This window comes from Psammomys obesus, unplaced genomic scaffold, assembly GCF_907164565.1.
Source record: "Psammomys obesus unplaced genomic scaffold, mPsaObe1.curated_primary_1811, whole genome shotgun sequence".
Taxonomy (NCBI): domain Eukaryota; kingdom Metazoa; phylum Chordata; class Mammalia; order Rodentia; family Muridae; genus Psammomys; species Psammomys obesus.
Window position 1 is genome coordinate 2638319 of NW_026596131.1, and position 20789 is coordinate 2659107.

The following is a 20789-nucleotide window of genomic DNA, read 5'->3' on the forward strand; positions in this document are numbered from 1 at the left end:
TTTGCAACTCTGCTGTCCCAAGGCCAGACTGGCACTGCTCAGCTACAGGGTCAGAGTGGAGTGGGGCAGCAGTGTCAGAAGTTGGGTCTGACGACAGACTAGATCAGGACCCCACATTTCTAACGGGAAAATCTGGGAAACTCTCTGTCAGGACAGCCTCACCCCTGCTCTGCTCTCAGCCTTCCTGAGCCCTTGGACTGTGCCTTTGTGTCTGGGAACATGATGAAAAGACATTTTCTTGTGGCTTTAAACGGGACCAAATCAGGCTCAGCACTCACAGGGTATGGAATGCTACACAGGAAGTTGATGAATGCCACTCACCAGAAAATATAAATCCACAGATTGCCGAATCCAAATACATTTTAACAAATAGCAGAAAAATGAAAGGAAAATAGCAGATACAAGTTAGATTGCATACAGCAGGTGCAATTCTCCAATTATTAAAACAGGAACATTTTAACACACAATCTGAATAAATCAAGATAATCTAAGCAAAAGAATGCTCTTGAGGACACAACTCAACTTCCTTGGTCCACCAGTATTACAAGCCTAAACCCTGTACTTACAAACTGAACAGGGTTGTAAATTAGCGTGCAACTAAGGAAAAAGCCCAAGAGCCACTCTTTTACACTTAAACCAGGAGTGGTGGTACACCCTTTTGACCTCAGCACTCAGGAGGTAAGGGCAGGCAGATGTCTTCGAGTTCGAGGCCAGCCTGGCCTACACACAGAAAGATTGCACTGAAGGTCTGCAGAGGCAGTTCACTATAGCAGTCCCGGCCACTGGAGTTTAGTCCCTGCAGAGGGACTAGGGATGGGACAGGCCATATTTTTTAACACAGCTAAAACAATATTATCATGTAGCTGTGTGGCCAGAACAGCGACTTTAAAGGTGTTTGAGAATCTGGGCATCTAAATAGAAGGGGGAAAAAAAAAATCAGGCTCCATAATTACCTGATAATTCTGAAATACTCCTAAATCTGATTAAGCTTTGGGTAACAGATGTACTATCTACAAAGAGAAGAATTTACTAAGCAAATCAATATTGTATTATTTCGGGAAAATGCTTCTTAGAACACTAGCGGAGCATCCTCTCAGCTACAAAATCAACTGTCTCATCATAAATAATTCTGACCGGGTGATTAAAGTGGTAGATGCCAGGGGACCTTAATCTGCTCCACACATTGCTGTCTGTGGCTGGGAGCCGAAGCAGGATTCGATTCACAAAGCAGTTTATGCCCAGAGGCATCTGTCTTGCTGGCCTGCGCCAGGGAAGCTTTCCGGGTAGTGGAGAGTGTCACCACTGCCAGTGCTGACAGCAACAGGCACTGTGTGCTGCTACAGCGGTCCCTGTGTGTGAAGTTCAGTCTGTGATCAGAAGTGCCGACGGTGAACCTGCTGGCCATGCGGGCTCCCACACCCCGACCTGCTCCTCACAGGCTGCAGGGAGAGGCTGGGTGGGCCCCCAGGGTTGGTTAGTAAATTCATATATAGCCCCTTACCCTTCTTTGCCAATTTCTCCAACCTTCAGGGCTTCAACAAGAGGCTCTTTACCTAGTTTGGTCAGGTTCATTTTGGTCTCAAGAGTCATCAGAAAGGACCCGTTGTAAGACATTTCCAAATCGATCCAGAGTCCTGGAGAGACAGTTAAAAAAACAAAGGGGTGGGGTTTGGTGGGTTTTTTGTTTTTTTTTGTTTTTGTTTTTTGTTTTTTTTGCATTTATGTATGCTTGTTTATTTTTGACTCCCAAGAAATATGAATGTAAAGTACAGTAGCAAAACCTGCATCTTCAGGACTAGAAAGATAGTTCAATAGTAAAGAGCACTTGGTGCTTTGCAGAAGAATGGAGTTCAGTCCCCAGCACCCAGTGATAGAGCACAGTCAGTATGTAACTCCAGTTTCAAGGGATCTCACACCTTCTGACCTCTGAGGACACCAGGCATGCATGTGGCACACAGCACGAATATGTCGGCCAAACACTCACGCACATAAAATAAGTCTCCCAATGTTATTACGTCGGCATGCAGCTGAAGCCCACACGTGACTTGTACTGACAACAGGTGTGAAGACGGCGAGGATGCTCTGCCATCAGGATGTGGGAGGAAAGACCTTACTGGTTTGCTTGCTGTGCAGTGGCCAGCACGACAGCACACTTGGGGAGCCACAGTGAACATAGTGTCTGTGTCAGCACTGCAAGGCCCCCATGCTCTCTCTCTTTCTCTGGCCTCTCCTCCTCACAGTAAGAAAACACATGCCCAGAAGGAATCCCGGCTTGACCCACAGCACTGCCAGGAAGGGTGGCCAGTGTGCAGCTGTTTGCAGTATGAGGAGACTTCACTGGGGGCTGAGCAACTCCATAAGACAGTCTGTGATGGAGTCACAACGGGCTGGGCTTCCTCACCTACGCCCAATGAGGTGAGACAGCTCAGCCAGTAAAGGTCCCCTATCACCAAGCCTAACGACCTGAGTTTGATGCCTTGGATCCACATGGTAAAGGAAGAGAACTGACTTCCATCCTCTGACTTCCACATGCACAAGCCCTACTCCATCTTACCCCCCCTCCCTGCAAGCAATATTCTTTTTTTTAAAGAATAGTTTAAAAACAGTAAAAAAAAAAAAAAAGGACCCAATAAACTCATTAGTCTCTCTCTCATACACACCCCTGATAAAACATTTAGGTATTTTTAAAGATTTATTTCATTTGTATAAGTGCTTTGCATATGTGTGTGTGTGTGTGTGTGTGTGTGTGTACCATGAGCACTTCTGGTGCCAGGGAAGAGGACATTGGAGCCCTTGGAACTGTGTAGGTGCTGGGAACTGCATCCAGGTCCTCTGCAAGACCAACAAGAACTTTTTTTTTAAATTTAATTAAATATTTTTTTAAAGAAATGTTTATTATGTACACAGTGTTCTGCCTGCATGTACACATGCACGCTAGAAGAGGGCAACAGATCTCACTATAGATGGTTGTGAGCCACCATGTGGTTGATAGGAACTGAACTTGTACTCAGGACCTCTGGAGGAGCAACCAATCCTCTAAACTTCTAAGCCATCTCTTCAGTGCCCCCAACAAGTGATCTTAACCACTGAGTCATGTCTCCAGCCCCCAAATTTCTCTATTTTTAGTATGTTTGTTTCTGGAAATTACCTAATGATAGAAACAAAAGGATTTCCAGGAATATCTAGGTAAATCTGGAGAACTACTTGAATTTAGTCACAGAGGGTTACTGCGGCAGCCAATGAGCTCATCACATTTTACCAGGCTGGCCAGCCACTGGACCAGTGTCTCCAGTGTACACAGATTGCCTCACAACCCTCTGTCATCACAGGAGAGGTTGGCCTGGCCAGGAAAGCTACATGAGATGCTTTCACTCTTACAGCTCCATGAAACCTCATGGTTTTAAATCAAAATGTGATCCTTCAAGTGGCTACTTAAATGCTAATAAACCCTTATAGATCATCAAAAGACAAGTGACAATATGCAACAGGAAGCAGGAAATTAATCTCAAACCATTCAGTCGATTACAGTAAACAGCCCCTCCCCATGAGGCTAGCCCCCAAGATGAAAGCACTGTCCAACCTTACGAAGTACTAATGGTGCAATTATTCACTGAAGGCAGAACAATTCCTATTTTGTTTTCAACAAATTCTTCCTGTTACTGAATGCAATTATTTTTCATGGATGAGTTGGTTTAATTAAGTGGCATACAGGTCAAGTGTGATTATCTTCTTTGTGGGGGAAAAAAATGCTTCATTTCTAGCTTACAGTAAGCATTTAAAAAATTGTTAGCTTACTCTTCAAAATACTGTTACTGTGGAAATAAAAGGCACATCTGTTTCAGTAAAGACATTTGGTCCTTAATCCTTTCCAGGAGGAAGGGATTAGTGCAAAAGGCTACATATGAATTTTAACTCAATAGAAAAAAAGACACAATAATTTCTTCTGGAAATCCTAGCAAGGTTTCCAAATAATACTGATGCATGAATTGTCTTTGAAAGCTGTCATATTAAAGGTAATAAAACTTTACTCCTTCCAATATGGGAGGTTTTGTTGTCTTTCATTCCCCCAAATTTATTATTTATAAATTTTATAAATTTTATATATATGGGGAGGTATATGCAGATACACGCAAAGGCCAGAAGAGGGCATCTGGATCCCCCTGGAGATGGAGTTGTGAGCCACCCAACATGGATCCTTGGGATTCAAGCTCTTCCTCTGGAAGAGACCAGTACATAAGGGCATCAGATTTCTGGGAACTGGAGCAATAGCCATTTGTAAGCCACCCAATGTGGATACTGGGAACTGAAATGCTCCTAACTAATGAGTCCCTTGCTGTTTGTTTTTATTTTGTTTTTAAAAGCAAAAGAACAAAAACAAGTACTATGGACACAGGCTGGTTCAGGCCCTGGTCACATGACCTACCCCCCAGTGCCAGGAAAGCCAAGTGAAAAGCTTGGAGTCCCATTACATGAGCGAGGCCTTGCACTTCTCTGAACAGAGGTCTTACCTCTACAAAGGACACTACCCCATCTTTTTAGGGAGGTCTGTATGCAGCCAGTAGCTAGTGCACCCTGGCCATCCTTGTTCTTGTTCTGGAGGAAAGGCTGCACAAGATAACCAGAGACCTATGTCAGGATGAGACCTAGATACAATCAGATGTTCCTGCTGAGTTTGCTGTGTTTTGTTTCTATTTTGTTGTTGTTATTGTTGTCTGAGACAGGATGTGATGCTTACCAGGATGGCCTCAAACTTGCTATGAAGTTACGAATGAACCTGAACTTGTGACTCACTTGCCGCCACTTCCCAAGCACTGGAATTGTAAGCAGCCCTTCCACTCTCAGTTCACGGAGAGCTGGGGTCAAGCCCAGGGTGTCATGCGTACTAGGTAAGCATTCTACCTTCTGAACTGTATCTCTGGTCCAGTGTCTGGTTTCATACTACTTGGTACATTTTATAAGGCCCACTCACAACCTAAGATAGAATCAAGAATGAGCTGAGAACTGAAAAACATATGAACCGCAAACACTTATCTGAAATAAATGTGGAAAAGGAGACTACTCACCATTTTATATTAAAAAAAAAAAAAAAAAGAAACCAAACACCAAAAACTGCTTTTATGATAGTGACTAGGCAGGCAAGAAGCACCCTGCATACCTGAGAGCTTGTACAGTTCAGAGCAAAGACCTAAGCCTACTGTTATGCCCCAGACCCTGGCTGGCAAGGCCTGTCTTCCCCTTGGGAGAATGAATGGCTATGGTGACAATGTAGAGATGGGGACAAGACACTGTTCCATGTGTGGGACTTTTTTTAAGACTTATTTATTCTGTATAGTGTTCTGTACTGCATGTACATCTGTACCCAGAAGAGAGCACCGGATATCATTATATGAGGGTTGTGAACCACAGTGTGGTTGCTAGGCATTGAACTCAGGACCTTTGGGAGAGCAGCCAGTGCTCTCAGCCTCTGAGCCACTTCTCCAGCCTCTCCCACAAGGGAGGCCTTCACCTGAGCACAGACAGCTATAAGCTGTTACAGTAGTAGCGCTCATGGACGAAACAACACCAACCAAATGACAATGGACATGGTAAACTTTAAAGAGTCTTTGTCAAGGCCCCATCAGGAGCTCAGGGTGCTAGAGAGAACAGACAGCTCACTCCCCAAAGGTGCTCCTGGGCCCTTAGTGATAGGAGCCATATCAACTGACAGGGACAGTAAGGAACCCATCTTCAGGAAGTACATGGTTACTAACGAGGGAGCTGGGAAGATGACCCCATTTGCTCAGTAAAGTGCGTGCTGTGCATGTGTGAAGGAGGACCTGACTGACTCTCAAGCACACAGGCAGAAGCTGCATAATATGCCTGTAATTCCAGTGCTTGGAGCAGGGACTTCCCCGGGCTTGCTGGTGAGCTACAGATTCAATGACAGACCGGGCTTTAAAAAAGAAGATGGAGAGGAAGGATCTGAGGAAGACACATGGCATCAGCCTCTGGAGGCCACATCCATGTATGAACACATGTGTACACACACAGGATAAAGATGCCTGCTAGGTATGTTGACACATCTGTAATCACCGCACTAGGGAGGCAGTGGCAGGAGAAGCATCCTTGTTTACACAGAGAGTTTAGGGCTACATGAGCCTGGACTACATGAGACCTTGTCTCAAAAAACAAACAAACAACAGAATAAAGATGGCCTTAATCAGCTCACAGACCTCAACTCAGACCACAATGTAAAGTGGTATTAAGTAGCCATGACTGTAATGTCCTCAGGGGCGGGGGGGGGGGGGGGGGCAACAACCAGAATGGAGGGGGGTGTTTGCTTCACCCCATTTCTCCTTCACAAATCCCATGGCTTCAGTAACTTCCTCACCATGGCCACAGAGAGCATGTGGTCCCACATAGCATCTCCGTCTTGCACCGTTAAAGGCACTGGTCTTTACTCTGGGGCTGGGTTAACAGGGCCACTTCTGTTTGGAAGATGTTCTAGCTTCATTTCTGCTGCTGTTACAAATACCCTGACAAAAAGCAACTCTGGGAAGAAAAGGTTCATCTGGCTTACAGTTCCAGGCTCCAGCCCAACACTTTGAGGAAAGCAAGGTGGTAACTCAAAGCATCACACCCAGTCAGGAGAACAAGAACACAAGCCTGTGTCCTCGCTGGCTTGCTTGGTACTGAGCTAGCTTCTCACACAGTTCAGAGCTCAGCCCAAGAAGGTAGTGCCACCCACAATACAATGGGGGAGGGGCTTCCGACCTCAGTAAATAATCAAGATAAGCCCCCATAGATGTGGGGCAAACCTGAGCTACACAATTCCTCATGAAGGCTCTTCCACGTTGACCCTAGGTTGTGGCAAGATGATTACAACCAGAAGGTAGTAAAGGTCCCAAGACCCCTGTTCATGGAGCTGGCCTCAGGCCCCCTGCTCTGACTTCCCACTCCTTTTAACCATGGCAGGCTGGTTTTCCCTCTCCAAGTGAGTATCCGGCATCCAGAGAACAAAGTTTGAAGAGGAGCATCAAGGTCACATGTTGGGGTTACAGAAGAGCACCTCAGTGAGAACTTTGACTGCACGTGTCTGTGCGCTATGCGTGCGCATGCTGTCTGTGGACGAAGAAGTTGTTATTGGACCCCCCCCCCTTTTTTGTTTTTTCAAGACAAGGGTTTCTCTGTGTAGCCTTCACTGTCCTGGACTCGCTTTGTAGACCTGGCTGTTCTCAAACTCACACGGATGCTCCTGCTTCTGCCTCCCTGAGTGCTGGGAGTAAAGGCGTGCTCTTAACCCAGCCACCACTCCAGCCTTTATTCTCTGTTCTGGGGAAGAGTCTCACTGTGCAGCGCAGCCTGGCCTGGGACTCACCATGTAGCCCAAACTATCTTTTGACTCCTGGTGATCCTCTTGTCTCCTGGCAGTCTCCAAGTGCTGAGATCGCCTATGACATGGTATCTAGCTGCAAACTACTTTTTCTTTCCCCAACACAGCCACCTAGACCTACACCCTAAGCTTTCCAGGAGCAACATGAAAGCAAATGGTAATTGTGAAATGGTAATAGTGAAAGGGCAAAATGGTAATAGTGAAATAACACTATTGTGCTCTTGCAGGTTAAATTGCCTTTGGTGTGTTAACTCATGAATTCCTCATGGCAGGTAGGCAGGTGCTATTAGAGTCCCCACCTGGCAGGTGAGAAAGCAGAGGTTCTAGAACCTGCCTGAGGCTATGGGTTTAAGAGCTCCGTTCTCACTCTCTGGATGCCACTGAGAACCACTTTCTGCACTGCTTCAAAACTGAGGGACATGCTGGGTGTGACACAGTGCTAGTAATCCCAGAACTTGGGAGGCAGGGCGTGGAGGACTGCCGCATGTTTGAGGTTAGCTCGGTCTACGTGGCAAGTTCTAGACCAGCCAGGGCTACACAGGGAGAACATGTGTTAGAATTTAAAAAGAGCATGGCTAAGTCAGGCTGAACAGCCCACGTGAACCAGGAGATATATGTTTTCTTTCTTAAATTATTTTTATTATGTTATACGTATGGGTATTTTGCCTGCACTTACGTCTGTGTGACCGCATGCACTCAGGGCTCTTTGAGATCAGAAGAGGGCGCTGATCTCCTGGACCTGGAGGTAGAGACTGGGTCCTCTGGAGGAACAGCAAGTGCCCCTAAGTGCACAGCCATCTTTCCAGCCTCCTGAAGGGACTTTTCGGAGGGGCACAGGTGCCTCACAGGAGGCGGAGCTATTTAAAAACCGTGACCCAGTTGCAAGTGAGGTCCATTTTCATCTGTGGTCAGCTTTAGCAAGTCACCCCAGCTTTTAATTTCCCTTGCCTGAGAGCGAGGGAATCCAAAACCTCAAACTCACAGTCACACACCGCATGATGACTTCTGTCACCAGTGGACCATCTATAGGACAGCAGTCCTGTGACAGTCTGTCACTTGGTAAGGTGGCTGCCACCTAAGTGTGGGTTAAGCGTACTCTCTTGTTTATACAATGTGGGACAGTTGCAGGAACATGTCACTGTTATTGAAAACACCCAAGTGCATTCCTTCACGTCTCTTTCTGCTTTAGCATCATACAGGCATCCTTCAAAAGCTTGGAAAAGCCTAATTTGATTAAATTCAAATAACCCACAGGATTTATGGGAGTTTTTGTCCCTTTCTTTGGTAATGCTCTCTGCCTGTTATATAAGCAGGAAGATCTCCACACTTTGCCCTGAAAGGAGTTAAGTAAGCTTCAAGTGGATTAAAACCACCAAGACTTTGATCTGCAGAATTGAAATGTCTCCCCCCAGCTCTAAAATGCTGTCTCTATCCTCAAAGGCTGCCCAGCACAGGCCTGTGTCTGCAGTACAGTTCAAAGCCACAGGGACACTCCTGAACGCAGCAGAGCCTGCTGTGCCCTGCCCAGTGCCCTCAGACATTCCTACTAACCCAGGAAAGGGCATTGCTGGGGCTAGAGAAGCTGCAGGCATGTGAGAAACCCTAGCAGGCATTTTCCGTATTTACTTTTAAAAGCCCAGTGATCAGAAGGCTTGAGTTAGCTGATAATTTACAGCTTGTTACTAATCAGTTCCTGAGGAGCCAGGAGCAAAGGGCAGCGGAGAGGCCATGGGTCAGAGCTGGCCCCTGCACGTGTGCTGTGCTGGGGCACAAGCAGCACACCTCCTAGTACTGTCACTCTGCTGTGCCGGGGGAGGGCAGCAGTGAGGAGCAGGCAGAACAGCCCCCCTGGTGCCAGGGCGGAAGTACACTAACGAACCCGACCTGCAGAGCCGACTCTGTGCACCTGCAGTGCTCAGGCTGATCACGGTGCTCACAGGTGAGCTCAGCATGCAGGACCTTCTCAAAGGTCAGTGTGCGTCCCCATCAGCTCAAACCCTGCTAGAGAGATGTACTTAGCTACTAAGCGTAATCACAGAACACTCTCTTCATATTGTGTAACAGTAGAAAAACCACTAAATGTGATTCAACAGCCAACAAACAGAGAGTTCTCCTATACCTTACAAATTCTACAAAAACACTTATCATTCTCCAGCAATGCTGTGTTTACTTTCCCTACTCTGCTCCTGGGCCACCTTGGGAATAATGCTAAACATGGCTCAAGGGAGAGAGGTTCCTTGACAAGGGGTACGAAAACTTTGAGTTCAGCAGGCATATTGGCACATGCCTGCAGTCTCAGCACTTGGAAGATGGAGGCAGGAGGAAAGAGTTTGTTCACCTGGGCTACCTAGCTAGACCCTGCCTCAAAACTGAGAAAGGGAGGGAGGGAGGAAGGAAGGGAGAGAGGGAGGAAAAAAAAGGAAGAAAGGAAGGGAAAGCAGGAGAAGGGAGGGAACTGGTGAGGTTTTCCTGTGTGCCAAAGGCTTTTTCTGCCCATGTGGCTCATGTGTCTTTGTGTTTTATTAAATTCCTTCATATTAACTCATCCCTGTGAGTTAACTCATCCCTTTGAGGCCACATGTTATAAAAGCATAGAAATCTGTGATCATCCTCATCATTTATATTTCCTCCACATTCCGATCAATTTTTTTCCTCTCCATCCACAAGATTAGGCATAAATATTCTATCCATGGCACGCCTAAAACCTCAAGTCCAAGAGCTATGCTGCAGCAGATAGACTTGCTCATAAAATAATGCCTTTGAAAATGTGCCTTCTTCATCTTTCAAACCCCATAGGAGTGTAAGCACTACATGAGGGTAAAGATTTTACAACTCACAACATGAAGCAGGTGAGGCTGGGTGTGAGCAAAGGCCCATGAGAGGAAAGTGCAGCTAAAACCTAACTCACTGTCTCACAACCTGGCAAGGGCTACTTCTCCCACAAAAGCGCGTGCCCCAGCCACTGGTTTGAGGGTGTGGGCCTAGAAAAGACCCAGGAACAAACTGGGAGACTAGAGCTAGGAGAAGGTGTCTACACCCATTGCCAATCAGTTTCCTACTGTGACTGTGACAAACAGAAGTCACTTGTAGGATGCAGCTGCATGTGTCTGTGCTGGGAGGCTGAGGCAGGAAGATCATGAGTTCAAAGACAGACTGGGCTACAGAGTAAGGTCCAAGAGCAGCCTGAGTTATACAGCAAGACTCTCAAAAACAAAATCAAACGAACCAAAAATGGCTGGTGAGACGGTTCAGAGGTTAAATGTTCTTGCTATTCAAGGCATGATCTAAGTTCAAGCCCTAGAACTCATTTAAAGGTAAGAGAGAGCACGGACTCCATAGAGCTGTCCCCTCCCCTCAGCATGCACGTCCCTCTCCAACCCCGCAATCTCTCTCTCTCTCTCTCTCCCCCCCTCTTCACTCTCCATTACTTACACACACACACACACACACACACGAATTTTTAAAAGCTAAACAAAAAATAAGAACAAAACCCACACTCCACATGAATAGGGAGGATAGGACTTGGCTTCTTCTAAGCACAAGCCTTAGTGTCAAAACTATAGCAAGAGAAACATTTTAGCACACTGTATAAATGCTCAAGTCCTCTCTATTCAACTAAGAGTTACCTTGGTGATCAACATAAGGCTTGAAGGCCTGAAGGATTTTTGGCACAGCCACACCCATGTCAAGTTCTGTCAGTGTTAGCTCATTCATAAAGTAGGGGAGCTAGAGAAAAGAAACAAACAGTGAATGAGACATGTCAGTAAGCTGGCAGCCACACTAAGGTCAGCTAGAGTTCCACATCTGTCTGAGGAAAAGTGTAAAGTGTTGGGTCACATATCTCTGTACAAACCAGAGAGGAAGAAACAAATAAGCAGATAAATGCTATGATCTCCTAAGCAGGAACTGGGACAGAGGTGTGGGCTTGGTCAGGGATGGCTGTCTTGGCTGAAGAGGTGAGGAGGCATCCACAAGGATGGCATTTGACCTGAGACCTGCAAGTGCAGGACACAGGTAGTAAGAACGAGGAACGGAGAGTAATAAACGGTTACATTTCTGACAGGCAAATTACCTACCACAGGAATGAAAATGACTTGGAAAACCAAAACTAAAGCCCCAAACCCGGCCCCACATCTTCTTGACCCTGGATTGGCTATTTCCATCTTCTTCCCATGTATCCATGCTTCACCTCCTCCACAAGTGCAGGTCTGTGCGGACTGTGCCCATGGAGTCTGCGTCCAAGGTCTCTCTAGCTTCAGGCTGTATATGGTCATCATGTACACCAGTGGCCGTGGGAGGGGAAGCGCAGGGGAATGTTAGCCTCTGTCCTCACGCTCCAGTGAAGGTCAGAGCCCCTTCTAGACAGACAGCTCCCTGCTCACAGCTCTCCTGCCGAAGAACTGGTAAGCTGCTCGCCACTTCACCTTCAGGGAGGGCCACAGCTCCCATGTCCACTGGTCTGGTGGCCTAGGCATAATGCAGTCTCCTTAAGCCTCTGCATCTCCTCTGGCTACTCATCTGAGTGTGCCATCTGCTTCCTCCTGGTCTAATAGTCCCGACTCTATCAGCAGGAACTTATCATAAAGGAAATAATGTAAGAATCCTGCTATCCTCAGAATCCCCAAGTCACCCCATAAACTTATCTATATTTCCTTTGTATTTTCTTTTTCCTTCCCCTTTCTTTCTCTCTTTCTTCTTTTTGAGACAGCGTTTCTCTTTGTAACCTTGGCTCTCCTGGAACTGGCTCTGTAGAACAGCTGGCCTTGAACTCACAGATCTGCCTGCCTCTGCCTCCTGAGTGTTAGGCATGCCACCACTGCCAGGTGGATTTCTTTCTTTCTTTTTTAATCTTCAGGTCATTTGTTATTTTAGTTTAAGGGTTCTCTCTCTCTCTTTCTCTCTCTCTTTCTCTCTCTCTCTCTCTCTCTCTCTCTCTCTCTCTCTCAATGTATCCCTCATTGACTTGCACTCACAGAGATCTGCCTGTCTCTGCCACCCAGTGCTGGTTCTAAAGGTATATGCCACCTCACCCAGCTTAGCCTAAGATCTGAAGTAGGGTTCAGTATTTTTCCCAAATGGCTAGTTAGGAATCTCCCCCTAGTCACTGAGCAGCCAGTATCAAGCTTCCCTTATCACTGTAGCTTTATAATTCTCATGTCTGTCTGTCCTCCAGACAGGGTCTCACTGTGTAGCCCAGGCCGGCTCCTCCTCCTTCGGCCTCCAGGGTGCTGAGATGACAGCCAAGCCCTGTGACACCTGACTCTGATGTAACTTTATAGTTCACCAGTTCTTCTTTACTTTTCTCCTACAACTATCTTAGCTGAGTGTTAGACTAATTGGTAAACACTGATTTTTTTTTAATTAAACACAAACCAACATTTCCCATACAGTGAGTTTGCAGCAGGTGTGAATCGGGGGTCTGCACGGTGGATCTCTGCGGCTGGCTCAGCACAAAGTGGGATCTTTCAGGCTTCACCTTCACCTCTGCTTTTTTTTTTTTTTTTTTTTTTTTTTTTTTAAATAGGAGTGTGGGTCACAGGAGGAGGTGGTATTTGTGATGAATATGGCATCTAATTGCATTGTTTGAGACAGGCTAGCCTCAGACTCTGAGGATGGCCTTGAGTTTCCGAGTCTCTTGCCTCTACCTTCCCAGTACTGGGGTGACAGGTATTCGCCCAGGGCTTCCTCCATGGTATGCAAACATGGTCTCATCTGAGCTATGTATGTCCAGCCCTCAGTCACAACTGTCTGAATTGGTGCTCCCTGTCTTAAGACATTTCCACTCCTAAAAGCGTAAGTGTAAATGTGGGTGACATCACTATCAATCCACAAAATGTCACTCGGCCAGGCAAGTATTCCACACCTCACACACGTGCCACAGTGCTTTTTGTCTGTGACTGTCATTCCAGGACTAGCACTTCAGGAGCCTGCCAGAGAGATTTCACAGGCTAGTGAAAGCATAGGTCTCCTCCAGCAGTGTTTCTATGGGATTAGCTGTCGGACACCACGCCACAGCAGGAACTTAACTGTCTCTATTCTTTGGTGTCACAGCATCCTCTCCAACCCTATCCTACATCCTTCAGCTGCTGAAAAGGCAAAGGAAGGACCTATGACAGGTCCTGAAACAAAGGCAGGGCTCGAAGTAACCCTGCCAAGAAGGTGACCCAGTGAGTGCCTTCTCATTATCAGGGTTGGGGATGGCCAACAAGGCCCTCTGGGTCCACCTAACCCCCAAAAGCTAGCACATCTACAACTAACCTCTCCTCAAGCAGCTCTTTCCTAGATCAGCCTCTTTCAAATGCTGAAGAAAGAGGGTCTCTTCTCTGAGCCACTCAACAGTAAACCTGCAGGGTCCCACATGAGACAAGAACCCAGGGGTCACGTTTCTTACCCTTCTGTGTAAACTCAACTGGGGACCAAACAGTCAGGTGTGTGGGATATGCTCTTGTTTGTGGATGAGCATCAGGCTGTGTGCCATGACAGCATCTGCTGGTGGGCACGAGCTTCCCAAAGATGTATGTGAGCAGTAAGGGCCAAGACAAAGAGTTCACTTGCTGTTGGGGGAGAAACTCTTTTGCTTTTTTATTTTTAATTTTATGCGCATTGTTGTTTTGCTTACACATATGTCTATGTGAAGGTGTCAGATAACCTTGACCTGAAGTTACAGACAGTTGTGAGCTGCAATGTGGGTGATGAACACAGGACCTTTGGAAGAGCAGCCAGTCCTCTTAACTGCTGAGCCACTTCTCCAGCCCCAAAACTCTACTGGCTTTAAACTCACATCTAGGTACCAAATGCAACTCTGGCTGACATGAGTCAACAACATGCCAACAGCGGCAATCCGAGATTGTAGAACTTGGCATTATCCTTCTGCCCATTTGCTCCTCTGTCTGGGTCCCCTCTGGTCTGCAGCAGCAGATCAGAACGGGGTGGGGATGAGGGGAGGAGCAGTAAGAGAAGGGACAAAGCCCTCCAAGCCTGACCTGGGGCACTGCTGGATCTTAACCACGTCCTCCCGGCCTAACTTCTGACCATAAAAAGAAGCTTAAGCTGGTGGACTCTTAAGTACTTTTGGGAGTAACAGGAGCAGAAGACTTCCCTAGACTTCCTCCAAAATGGGGGAGCCTTCATCATTCCACCAGGGGAAGAGGCACCATGACCTCTCACTCCTGGTTAGGAGGATGCCGAGACAGCTTCTTCGCACTTCTGCGACTGGTGAGCAGCTGTCCGGAACTAAGGCATGCCCTGTTCTCTTCTTGCTGCAGGGAAGCAGCGCCTCCCAGTCTCAGAGAAAGGAGCAGGGACAGCCCCTCTATGTGCCTTGACCTGAGACTCCAGCCTCTGTCGTTTCCAAGGTGTCAAAGGGTCAAGTGCATTGGAGGTGGCTGCTGACATCTCATCCCCCAACAAGGAGGGACACTGATGAGTACAGTTCCCACTGCCTCTGGCCAGCAGGACAGGTCAACCCTCAACTTACCCTGAGGACACTAACTGGCTGACACTTGTCAAAAGTCCTCCCAAAGCCTCGCTCTAAAAGTTTCTACAGGTCAGAAGGCAACCTCTCTTTACCGGAGAGCTGAGGAAGGGCAGAGACTGATCTGTAGAAAGCACACAGAGTTCGTCATGGCTCAGCTAAGCCGAAAACCATTCTGTTCTTTGTCCAGAGCAAGCACCAAAATCAGACTGTAGCTGCTTTGTGTCCCACATCTTTCTTCAACCCTAAGTTTATCTTAGTCTGAAGTTTTCTTGACCAGGAGGCCTTGAACTCCCTGAGAGCACGTGCCAAGTCCTATGCCAGTGAGCATTCTTCTAGGAAAATGATCCACAGTTTCTGCTTCTCAAAGCAATCTAGGGCCCAAAAGAGCCTAGATATAAGCTACTGATCACAGGACTTAAAAGACCAAAGCGCTCTTCCCTGGCTGGGCCTTCAGCAGGCCAAAGACTTGCATCTCAGGAACTTCCCAAGGCAAGTATGTCCTTTAGACAGTCATGAGGAATCTTTAGGTAGTTTAAACTTACTCCCAAGCGGGCCTGGCCTAGCACCAGGCGTGTTGCTTTAGCAAAAAGAGAGCCCATCACAAAGAGACATCTGGTCTAAACCAAAGGTCAGCAGCAGACACAATTAGAGTGAGCACTAACTGTCCTAGCTGAGGAAGGAGAGCAGCTAGGGAAGGGTCCTATGTCGTTCAAAATTTCCATGTGGCTTGGCCTACTGTGAAAATAGATGGACAGTTTAAGCTGTCTCTAACTCAGAGACAGGTCAGCTGCGGGAGTTCCTAGTTTCTGAAACAAGCTCCAGAGGACCACCTAGAGAGGACAGCAGCAGCAGCAGCAGAAGTGGCCCATCAGTTGACTCAGGCCCCAGATACTTAGTCACAGATCACCGTCAGTGTGTAATCCAGGTCAGATGTGTTCTGGGTGAGTGCTGTGCTTAAATCAAGGTGTGTTTCTGCTTCAGGCCTAAGGGGACAGAACATCCAGAAATGAAGAGGTGGGGAATCAGAGGACTCTCTTATAAAAAGCCATACCTTAATTTTGCTCAGTTTCATCTGGATTTTCTTCGACACCGCATCAGACCAGTATTTCTCGCCTAAGAAGTCCCAAAATATTCTTCCAAGCAAGGCATTCACCCAGGCTTCCTGCTCTTCCTCCTCACAGGGTGGGGCCTCTGGCAACTAGCAGAAGAAAAGGAAATTAGCTGTCAGAAAACTGGAGACTCAGACAGGTGCTTATTTTCATAAAGCCTCTGAGGGCCCCTCCTGTAGAAACAGAACATGTGACTTGTGCATCTTCCCTATAAATTACAAGTCCCACATCATGCTGGTGAGCGAGAAAAGGAGAAACGAAATCGGCTGTCACAGCTGCAACCTCCTCTTTGTCTATGTTCTGTTTCTGCCAGTCCATGATCCAGCTAACTCTAAGGCACTAGCTCAGAAAACCTGCTCTGCCCACACTCCCCACCCAACTAACTTGATGTCCACGAGCTGTCATCAAAGCCTGCCTATCTTTCTCCCAGCTGAGGCTTGGGCCTGCAATTGTCAAGCCCATCCTCATCCAGGAGGAAATGAGTTTCCCAATGGCCAGAACTCAAGTTCAGCCCGATCCCTGCAAGGTTAAGATATTCTTGAGGTACTTAAAAATACAGATATTTGCATTGCCGTACTGCTGAGACACTGAACTTAGCAGAGTCAGGAGTTTGCAAAGCCCTCCCCTCTCAGCATGTGATGAAGAGGAGGGTAGGAACCACATACATAGGCTAGATGAGAGGGTGGCTCTCAGTACAGATGTTTGCCCCAACCCAACAAACACCCTCATGCCCACCCTTCTACCCACATACAATCTGTCTGAAACCAGTGGTTGAGCAAATCTGTCTCCAACTTCCTGGGCTAGTTGCTAGACTACAGAATCTGGCCTATTGTGGGTCAGGGGTGGGGAGGGAGGAGGGGAAGCAGCAGCAGCAACTAGGAGGGGGCTGTGAGGTTTGATGCGAGCATGTTCTGGTGGGCTGAGCACTTGCAAAGGCGGCAGCACTAGCACTGCTGACCACGGGTGCACACAGGCTGATGACAGACTCCCTCAGAGACCAAGTTTGCGCGTCGCAATACCCCAGAAAGACGGGAACCCTGTTTCCATCTGAGGCATCGAAGATCTCCACTTCATGACTGAAGCCTGACTCTAGCTCTCTGCTTGCTCTGTCATGAGGAGGGAGGGCACGAGTGTCCTGCCGATGACAGGGACATTTGTGGAGCTATCTGAACTAGACTACAGCCTCATGCAGAGAAGCACGCTCTTGAAAGGAAAGATCACAGTATCTAGACGTGCAGAAGCCTAAGGACTGCCTAAGGACACACTTTCTATGTGATTAATACAAACACATCTGGGCTCCACACATAATGATCACACAGCGTCCATGCTCTTCTCCTTCATGCCTTGTGCTTGTTCGGATGTGCCACCATGACCTGCTCTGTGTAGCCAACTGGTCCGCCTATGGGCCTACGCCACTGGTATGGCACACAAGTCACTAGGTGCCAAGGATCAACCTTGAAGGAAAGGTCTGACTGGTTTTGAGAACCCCCTCGGCTTATGTCATGTAACAGTTGTGAAGCCTGGATGAGGGTCTGATCGTGTGAGTCATACACAGAGTCTGGTGTGAAGCCAACAGACTGCTCAGCTCCCATGCCATGTCTCAGCTGTGCCAGCTTTGGGAACTAGAGAGTAGGGGCTCACTCTCATTTTCCATTTAACACATCAGTGTCTAGGACATGTTCTAGATTTCTTTAAATCTAGATGATTTCCAAGGTCTTCCTTATGGGTGTCAGTGACTCATTAAATGCAAACAGGGGCTGGAGGGACAGCTCAGTGGTTAGAGCACTTGCGGCTCTCCAGAGGATGACCTTTCTCATCTCCCAGCGGTGGCTCATAAACACTGCCAACACCACCTGACACCCTCTTCTGGCCTCCACAGGCACCCCACACATGTGACATTCACTTACACAGACACATACATACACATTCATTAAGGTTTTTTTTAAAACACCCTTGTTTAAAATTGCCACATGCTGATTCTTCCACTTTAGAAGACGTGGCTCTACCTCACTCTAGAAAATTCTATGTGTACCTCCCTGGGGGCATGTCCTTGGACATTAATCAAGACATCTTCCACCTCCAAGATCTGGACAGAGGATGGAAGCTGGCACCTGCAATTTCTTAACCATGCCACAGGCGTTTGTGCGTGCGTGTGTGCGGGTGTGTGCTCACCCCCCACCCCCACGCCTTGTGCTATCATCTTCAGGCCAACGGTAACAGATACAGGATCCCCCGGCCACTCAGGCAATGACAAACCACTACCCACGCCAGACCCACATCACTTCCAGTCTCGCCGGCGACACAGAAGAGGAGGCTGTTCTTCCTTCCTCAGGAGGGAGCACGTGCCCTATATCACTCTTCTTTACAATGCTCATTCTCACAGGAAACAAGTTCCACAAAAAGGCAGCAAGAAACAAAGGCTATTGCACAGTGACGTCCAAGCCAGTGGCACACGACGTGGCAAAACGTCTGAAAGAACTGACAGGCAGGTTGCTTTTCCTCTTTACCAGCTCCTGCGTCTAAAGCAGGCTCGGCGCAGAGGCACAGGGAACAAAGACAAACACGAGAGCCTCAGAACACCGACTATGCATCAAAAGGGCTTTACGAATGACACCTGGCCCCCACGGGCTGCTAGAATGCATTCCCAATGACTGTCATAAAAATTTAAAGCCGAAAGAATAAATGTGCACACTTCCCGCTATCGCTCTGTGGCTGCAGGGAGAGATGTGAGGCGAATATTCATTGCGCAGCCTCCTCCCTCCACGCGGTTAGGAAGGGTAACCTCCCCAGCACGGCTTCCAAAGACAATGTTTGGGAAGGCCAGTGTTCCGAAGCAGGAGCAAGGCCACCAAGACTGTCTAGATGCCTCTTGGGGAGTATTGTATTTAAATCAACTTATACTCAATGTGGCACAGATGTACTAAGTTTTGTGGGAGGCCGGGGATGCCTCTCTGCCAAAAGAGAGAGCAAAGTGACTGCTCCTGTGTGGGGTCACGCGTGGCTGCTGTCTCACAGTGGCACACGTTGCCACCTGGTTCAGAAGCAGACACGGCGGGACACTCTCTTCACACTTGTGTGCTTGTGTCTCCTGATTTTAAGGCAATGCATATTCACTGAAGAACACACACGTGATGTGTGATGTCTCTTCCCAGATAGAACAGAAACATTTTCACTATATTTTCTTTAAGCCCCACTCATATTTTTAAAGATATGGCCTCACTTTATCGCCCAAGACGACTTCAATCCCCTCACTTCAGTCTCCTGAGCACTAGGATTACAGAGCCACACCACCAAGCCCAGTTTTAGTCCTTTTCCAGTGTAACAATACTTGAAAAAAAAAAAAAAAAAAAAAAAGCATGTGCCTTTAAACTCAGCACTCGGGAGGCAGGGGGGGCAGATCTCTGTGAGTTAGAGGACAGCCTGGTCTTTATAGCAAGTCCCAGGCCAGCCAGAGCCACATAGTGAGACCATGTCTGGCTCTCCTCCATCTCACCCCCCCCCCCAAAAAAAAACAACCCAGTTTTATGAGACAGTGTCATGTAGTCCAGGCTAGCCTTGTACTCATTTTGCTGAGTATGGACCTTGACTTCTGATTCTCTTGTCTCCATCTTCTAAGTGTCAGGATTATAGGGCCATGGTACCATGCCTGACCAATGTATCAATACTTTTAAGACTCCCTACCAACCCCCACGACAGGGGTTCTTTGTATAACAACCCTGACTATTTTAAAAAGAGTGTGTGTGTGTGTGAGTGAGTGAGTGTAGGTGGCCAAAGAAGCCAGAGCCCTGGAAAGCCAAAGGTATTGGATTCCCTTGGGTCCTCTGCAAGAGCAGTATGCACTCTGTATGGAGATATCTCCCAGCCACATGTTTTCCTTTAAAATGTCTATCCAGACCCTTGACCCATTTTTAAAAAAATATATTTGTGTGTATATGAGTGTTCTGCCTACATGCATGTCTGTGCACCATGTGCACATCTGCTACCTGTAGAGGCCAGAGAGGGTGTTGGATGCTCTGGGATTGGAGCTACAGATAGTTGTGAGCCACCATGTGGATGCTGCTGTGACTTGAACCTAGGTCCTCTGGAAGAGCAGATATTGTTCTTAGCTGCTGAGCCATTGCTCCAGTCCCCTGACCCATTTTGTCTGGGTGTTCACGTCCGTCCATCTATCCATCCATCCGTCTGTCCATGTGTATGTGTGTGAAGACCAGAGGTCTACTTTGGATGTTTCCCCTTAGGCTGCCCTCCTTGTTTTTTGAAATAGGGTCTCTCTTTGGGACCTGAGACACACTGAGTAGGCCAGGGTGGTCAGTGAGCTCAGACTCCACCTGTCTCTATCTCCTCCCTTCTGGGATCCAAGCATGTGCCACCACATCTGGTTTTCTGTGGGTTCAGACGGTTAAATTCACGTCATCATGTTAGCAACTGAGCTTTCGTTCCAGTCCTCTTTGCACTTGCCTTTGTCCTTTGTGTGAGCGTGTATGTGGGACATGCGTGTGTGTGCAGATGTGTGCACATACGTGCGCATGTCGAGCCCTGGGGTCAGGAATGGGGGTCTTGAGCTCTTTTCCACTTTGTTGGTTTATAAAGACTTATTTCTGAGTGGGGGCGGGGCTGGGTTAGATACACATGAGTGAGCTACTGACTGAAGCCAAGAGAGTGCACAAGATCCCCAGGAGCTGGAATTAAGACTCTGTGATCCACCTGACGTGGGTGCTGGGAACCGAATCGGTCCCCTGTAAAAGCAGTGTGCACTTTTGACCGCCAAGCTCTCGCTGGTCCTCAGACTATTCTTTTGAGACAGGTCTCACAGAACCTGGAGCCTACCAAC

The 20789-nt window shown here is 47.6% G+C and overlaps 1 protein-coding gene across 3 annotated transcripts in view; it reads right to left on the reverse strand.

Moving 5' to 3' along the window:
* The window catches only part of Tex2 (testis expressed 2), a 113271-nt gene that overhangs the window by 15162 nt on the left and 77320 nt on the right, over positions 1-20789 (reverse strand). For all 3 annotated transcript variants that reach the window (XM_055592165.1, XM_055592166.1, XM_055592164.1), the window contains exons 6-8: positions 15901-16047; positions 10999-11098; positions 1502-1634 (exon numbers count right to left, since the gene is read on the reverse strand). In XM_055592165.1, coding sequence (XP_055448140.1) covers positions 1502-1634; positions 10999-11098; positions 15901-16047 — 380 coding nt within the window. The remainder of the gene's footprint in view (positions 1-1501; positions 1635-10998; positions 11099-15900; positions 16048-20789) is intronic.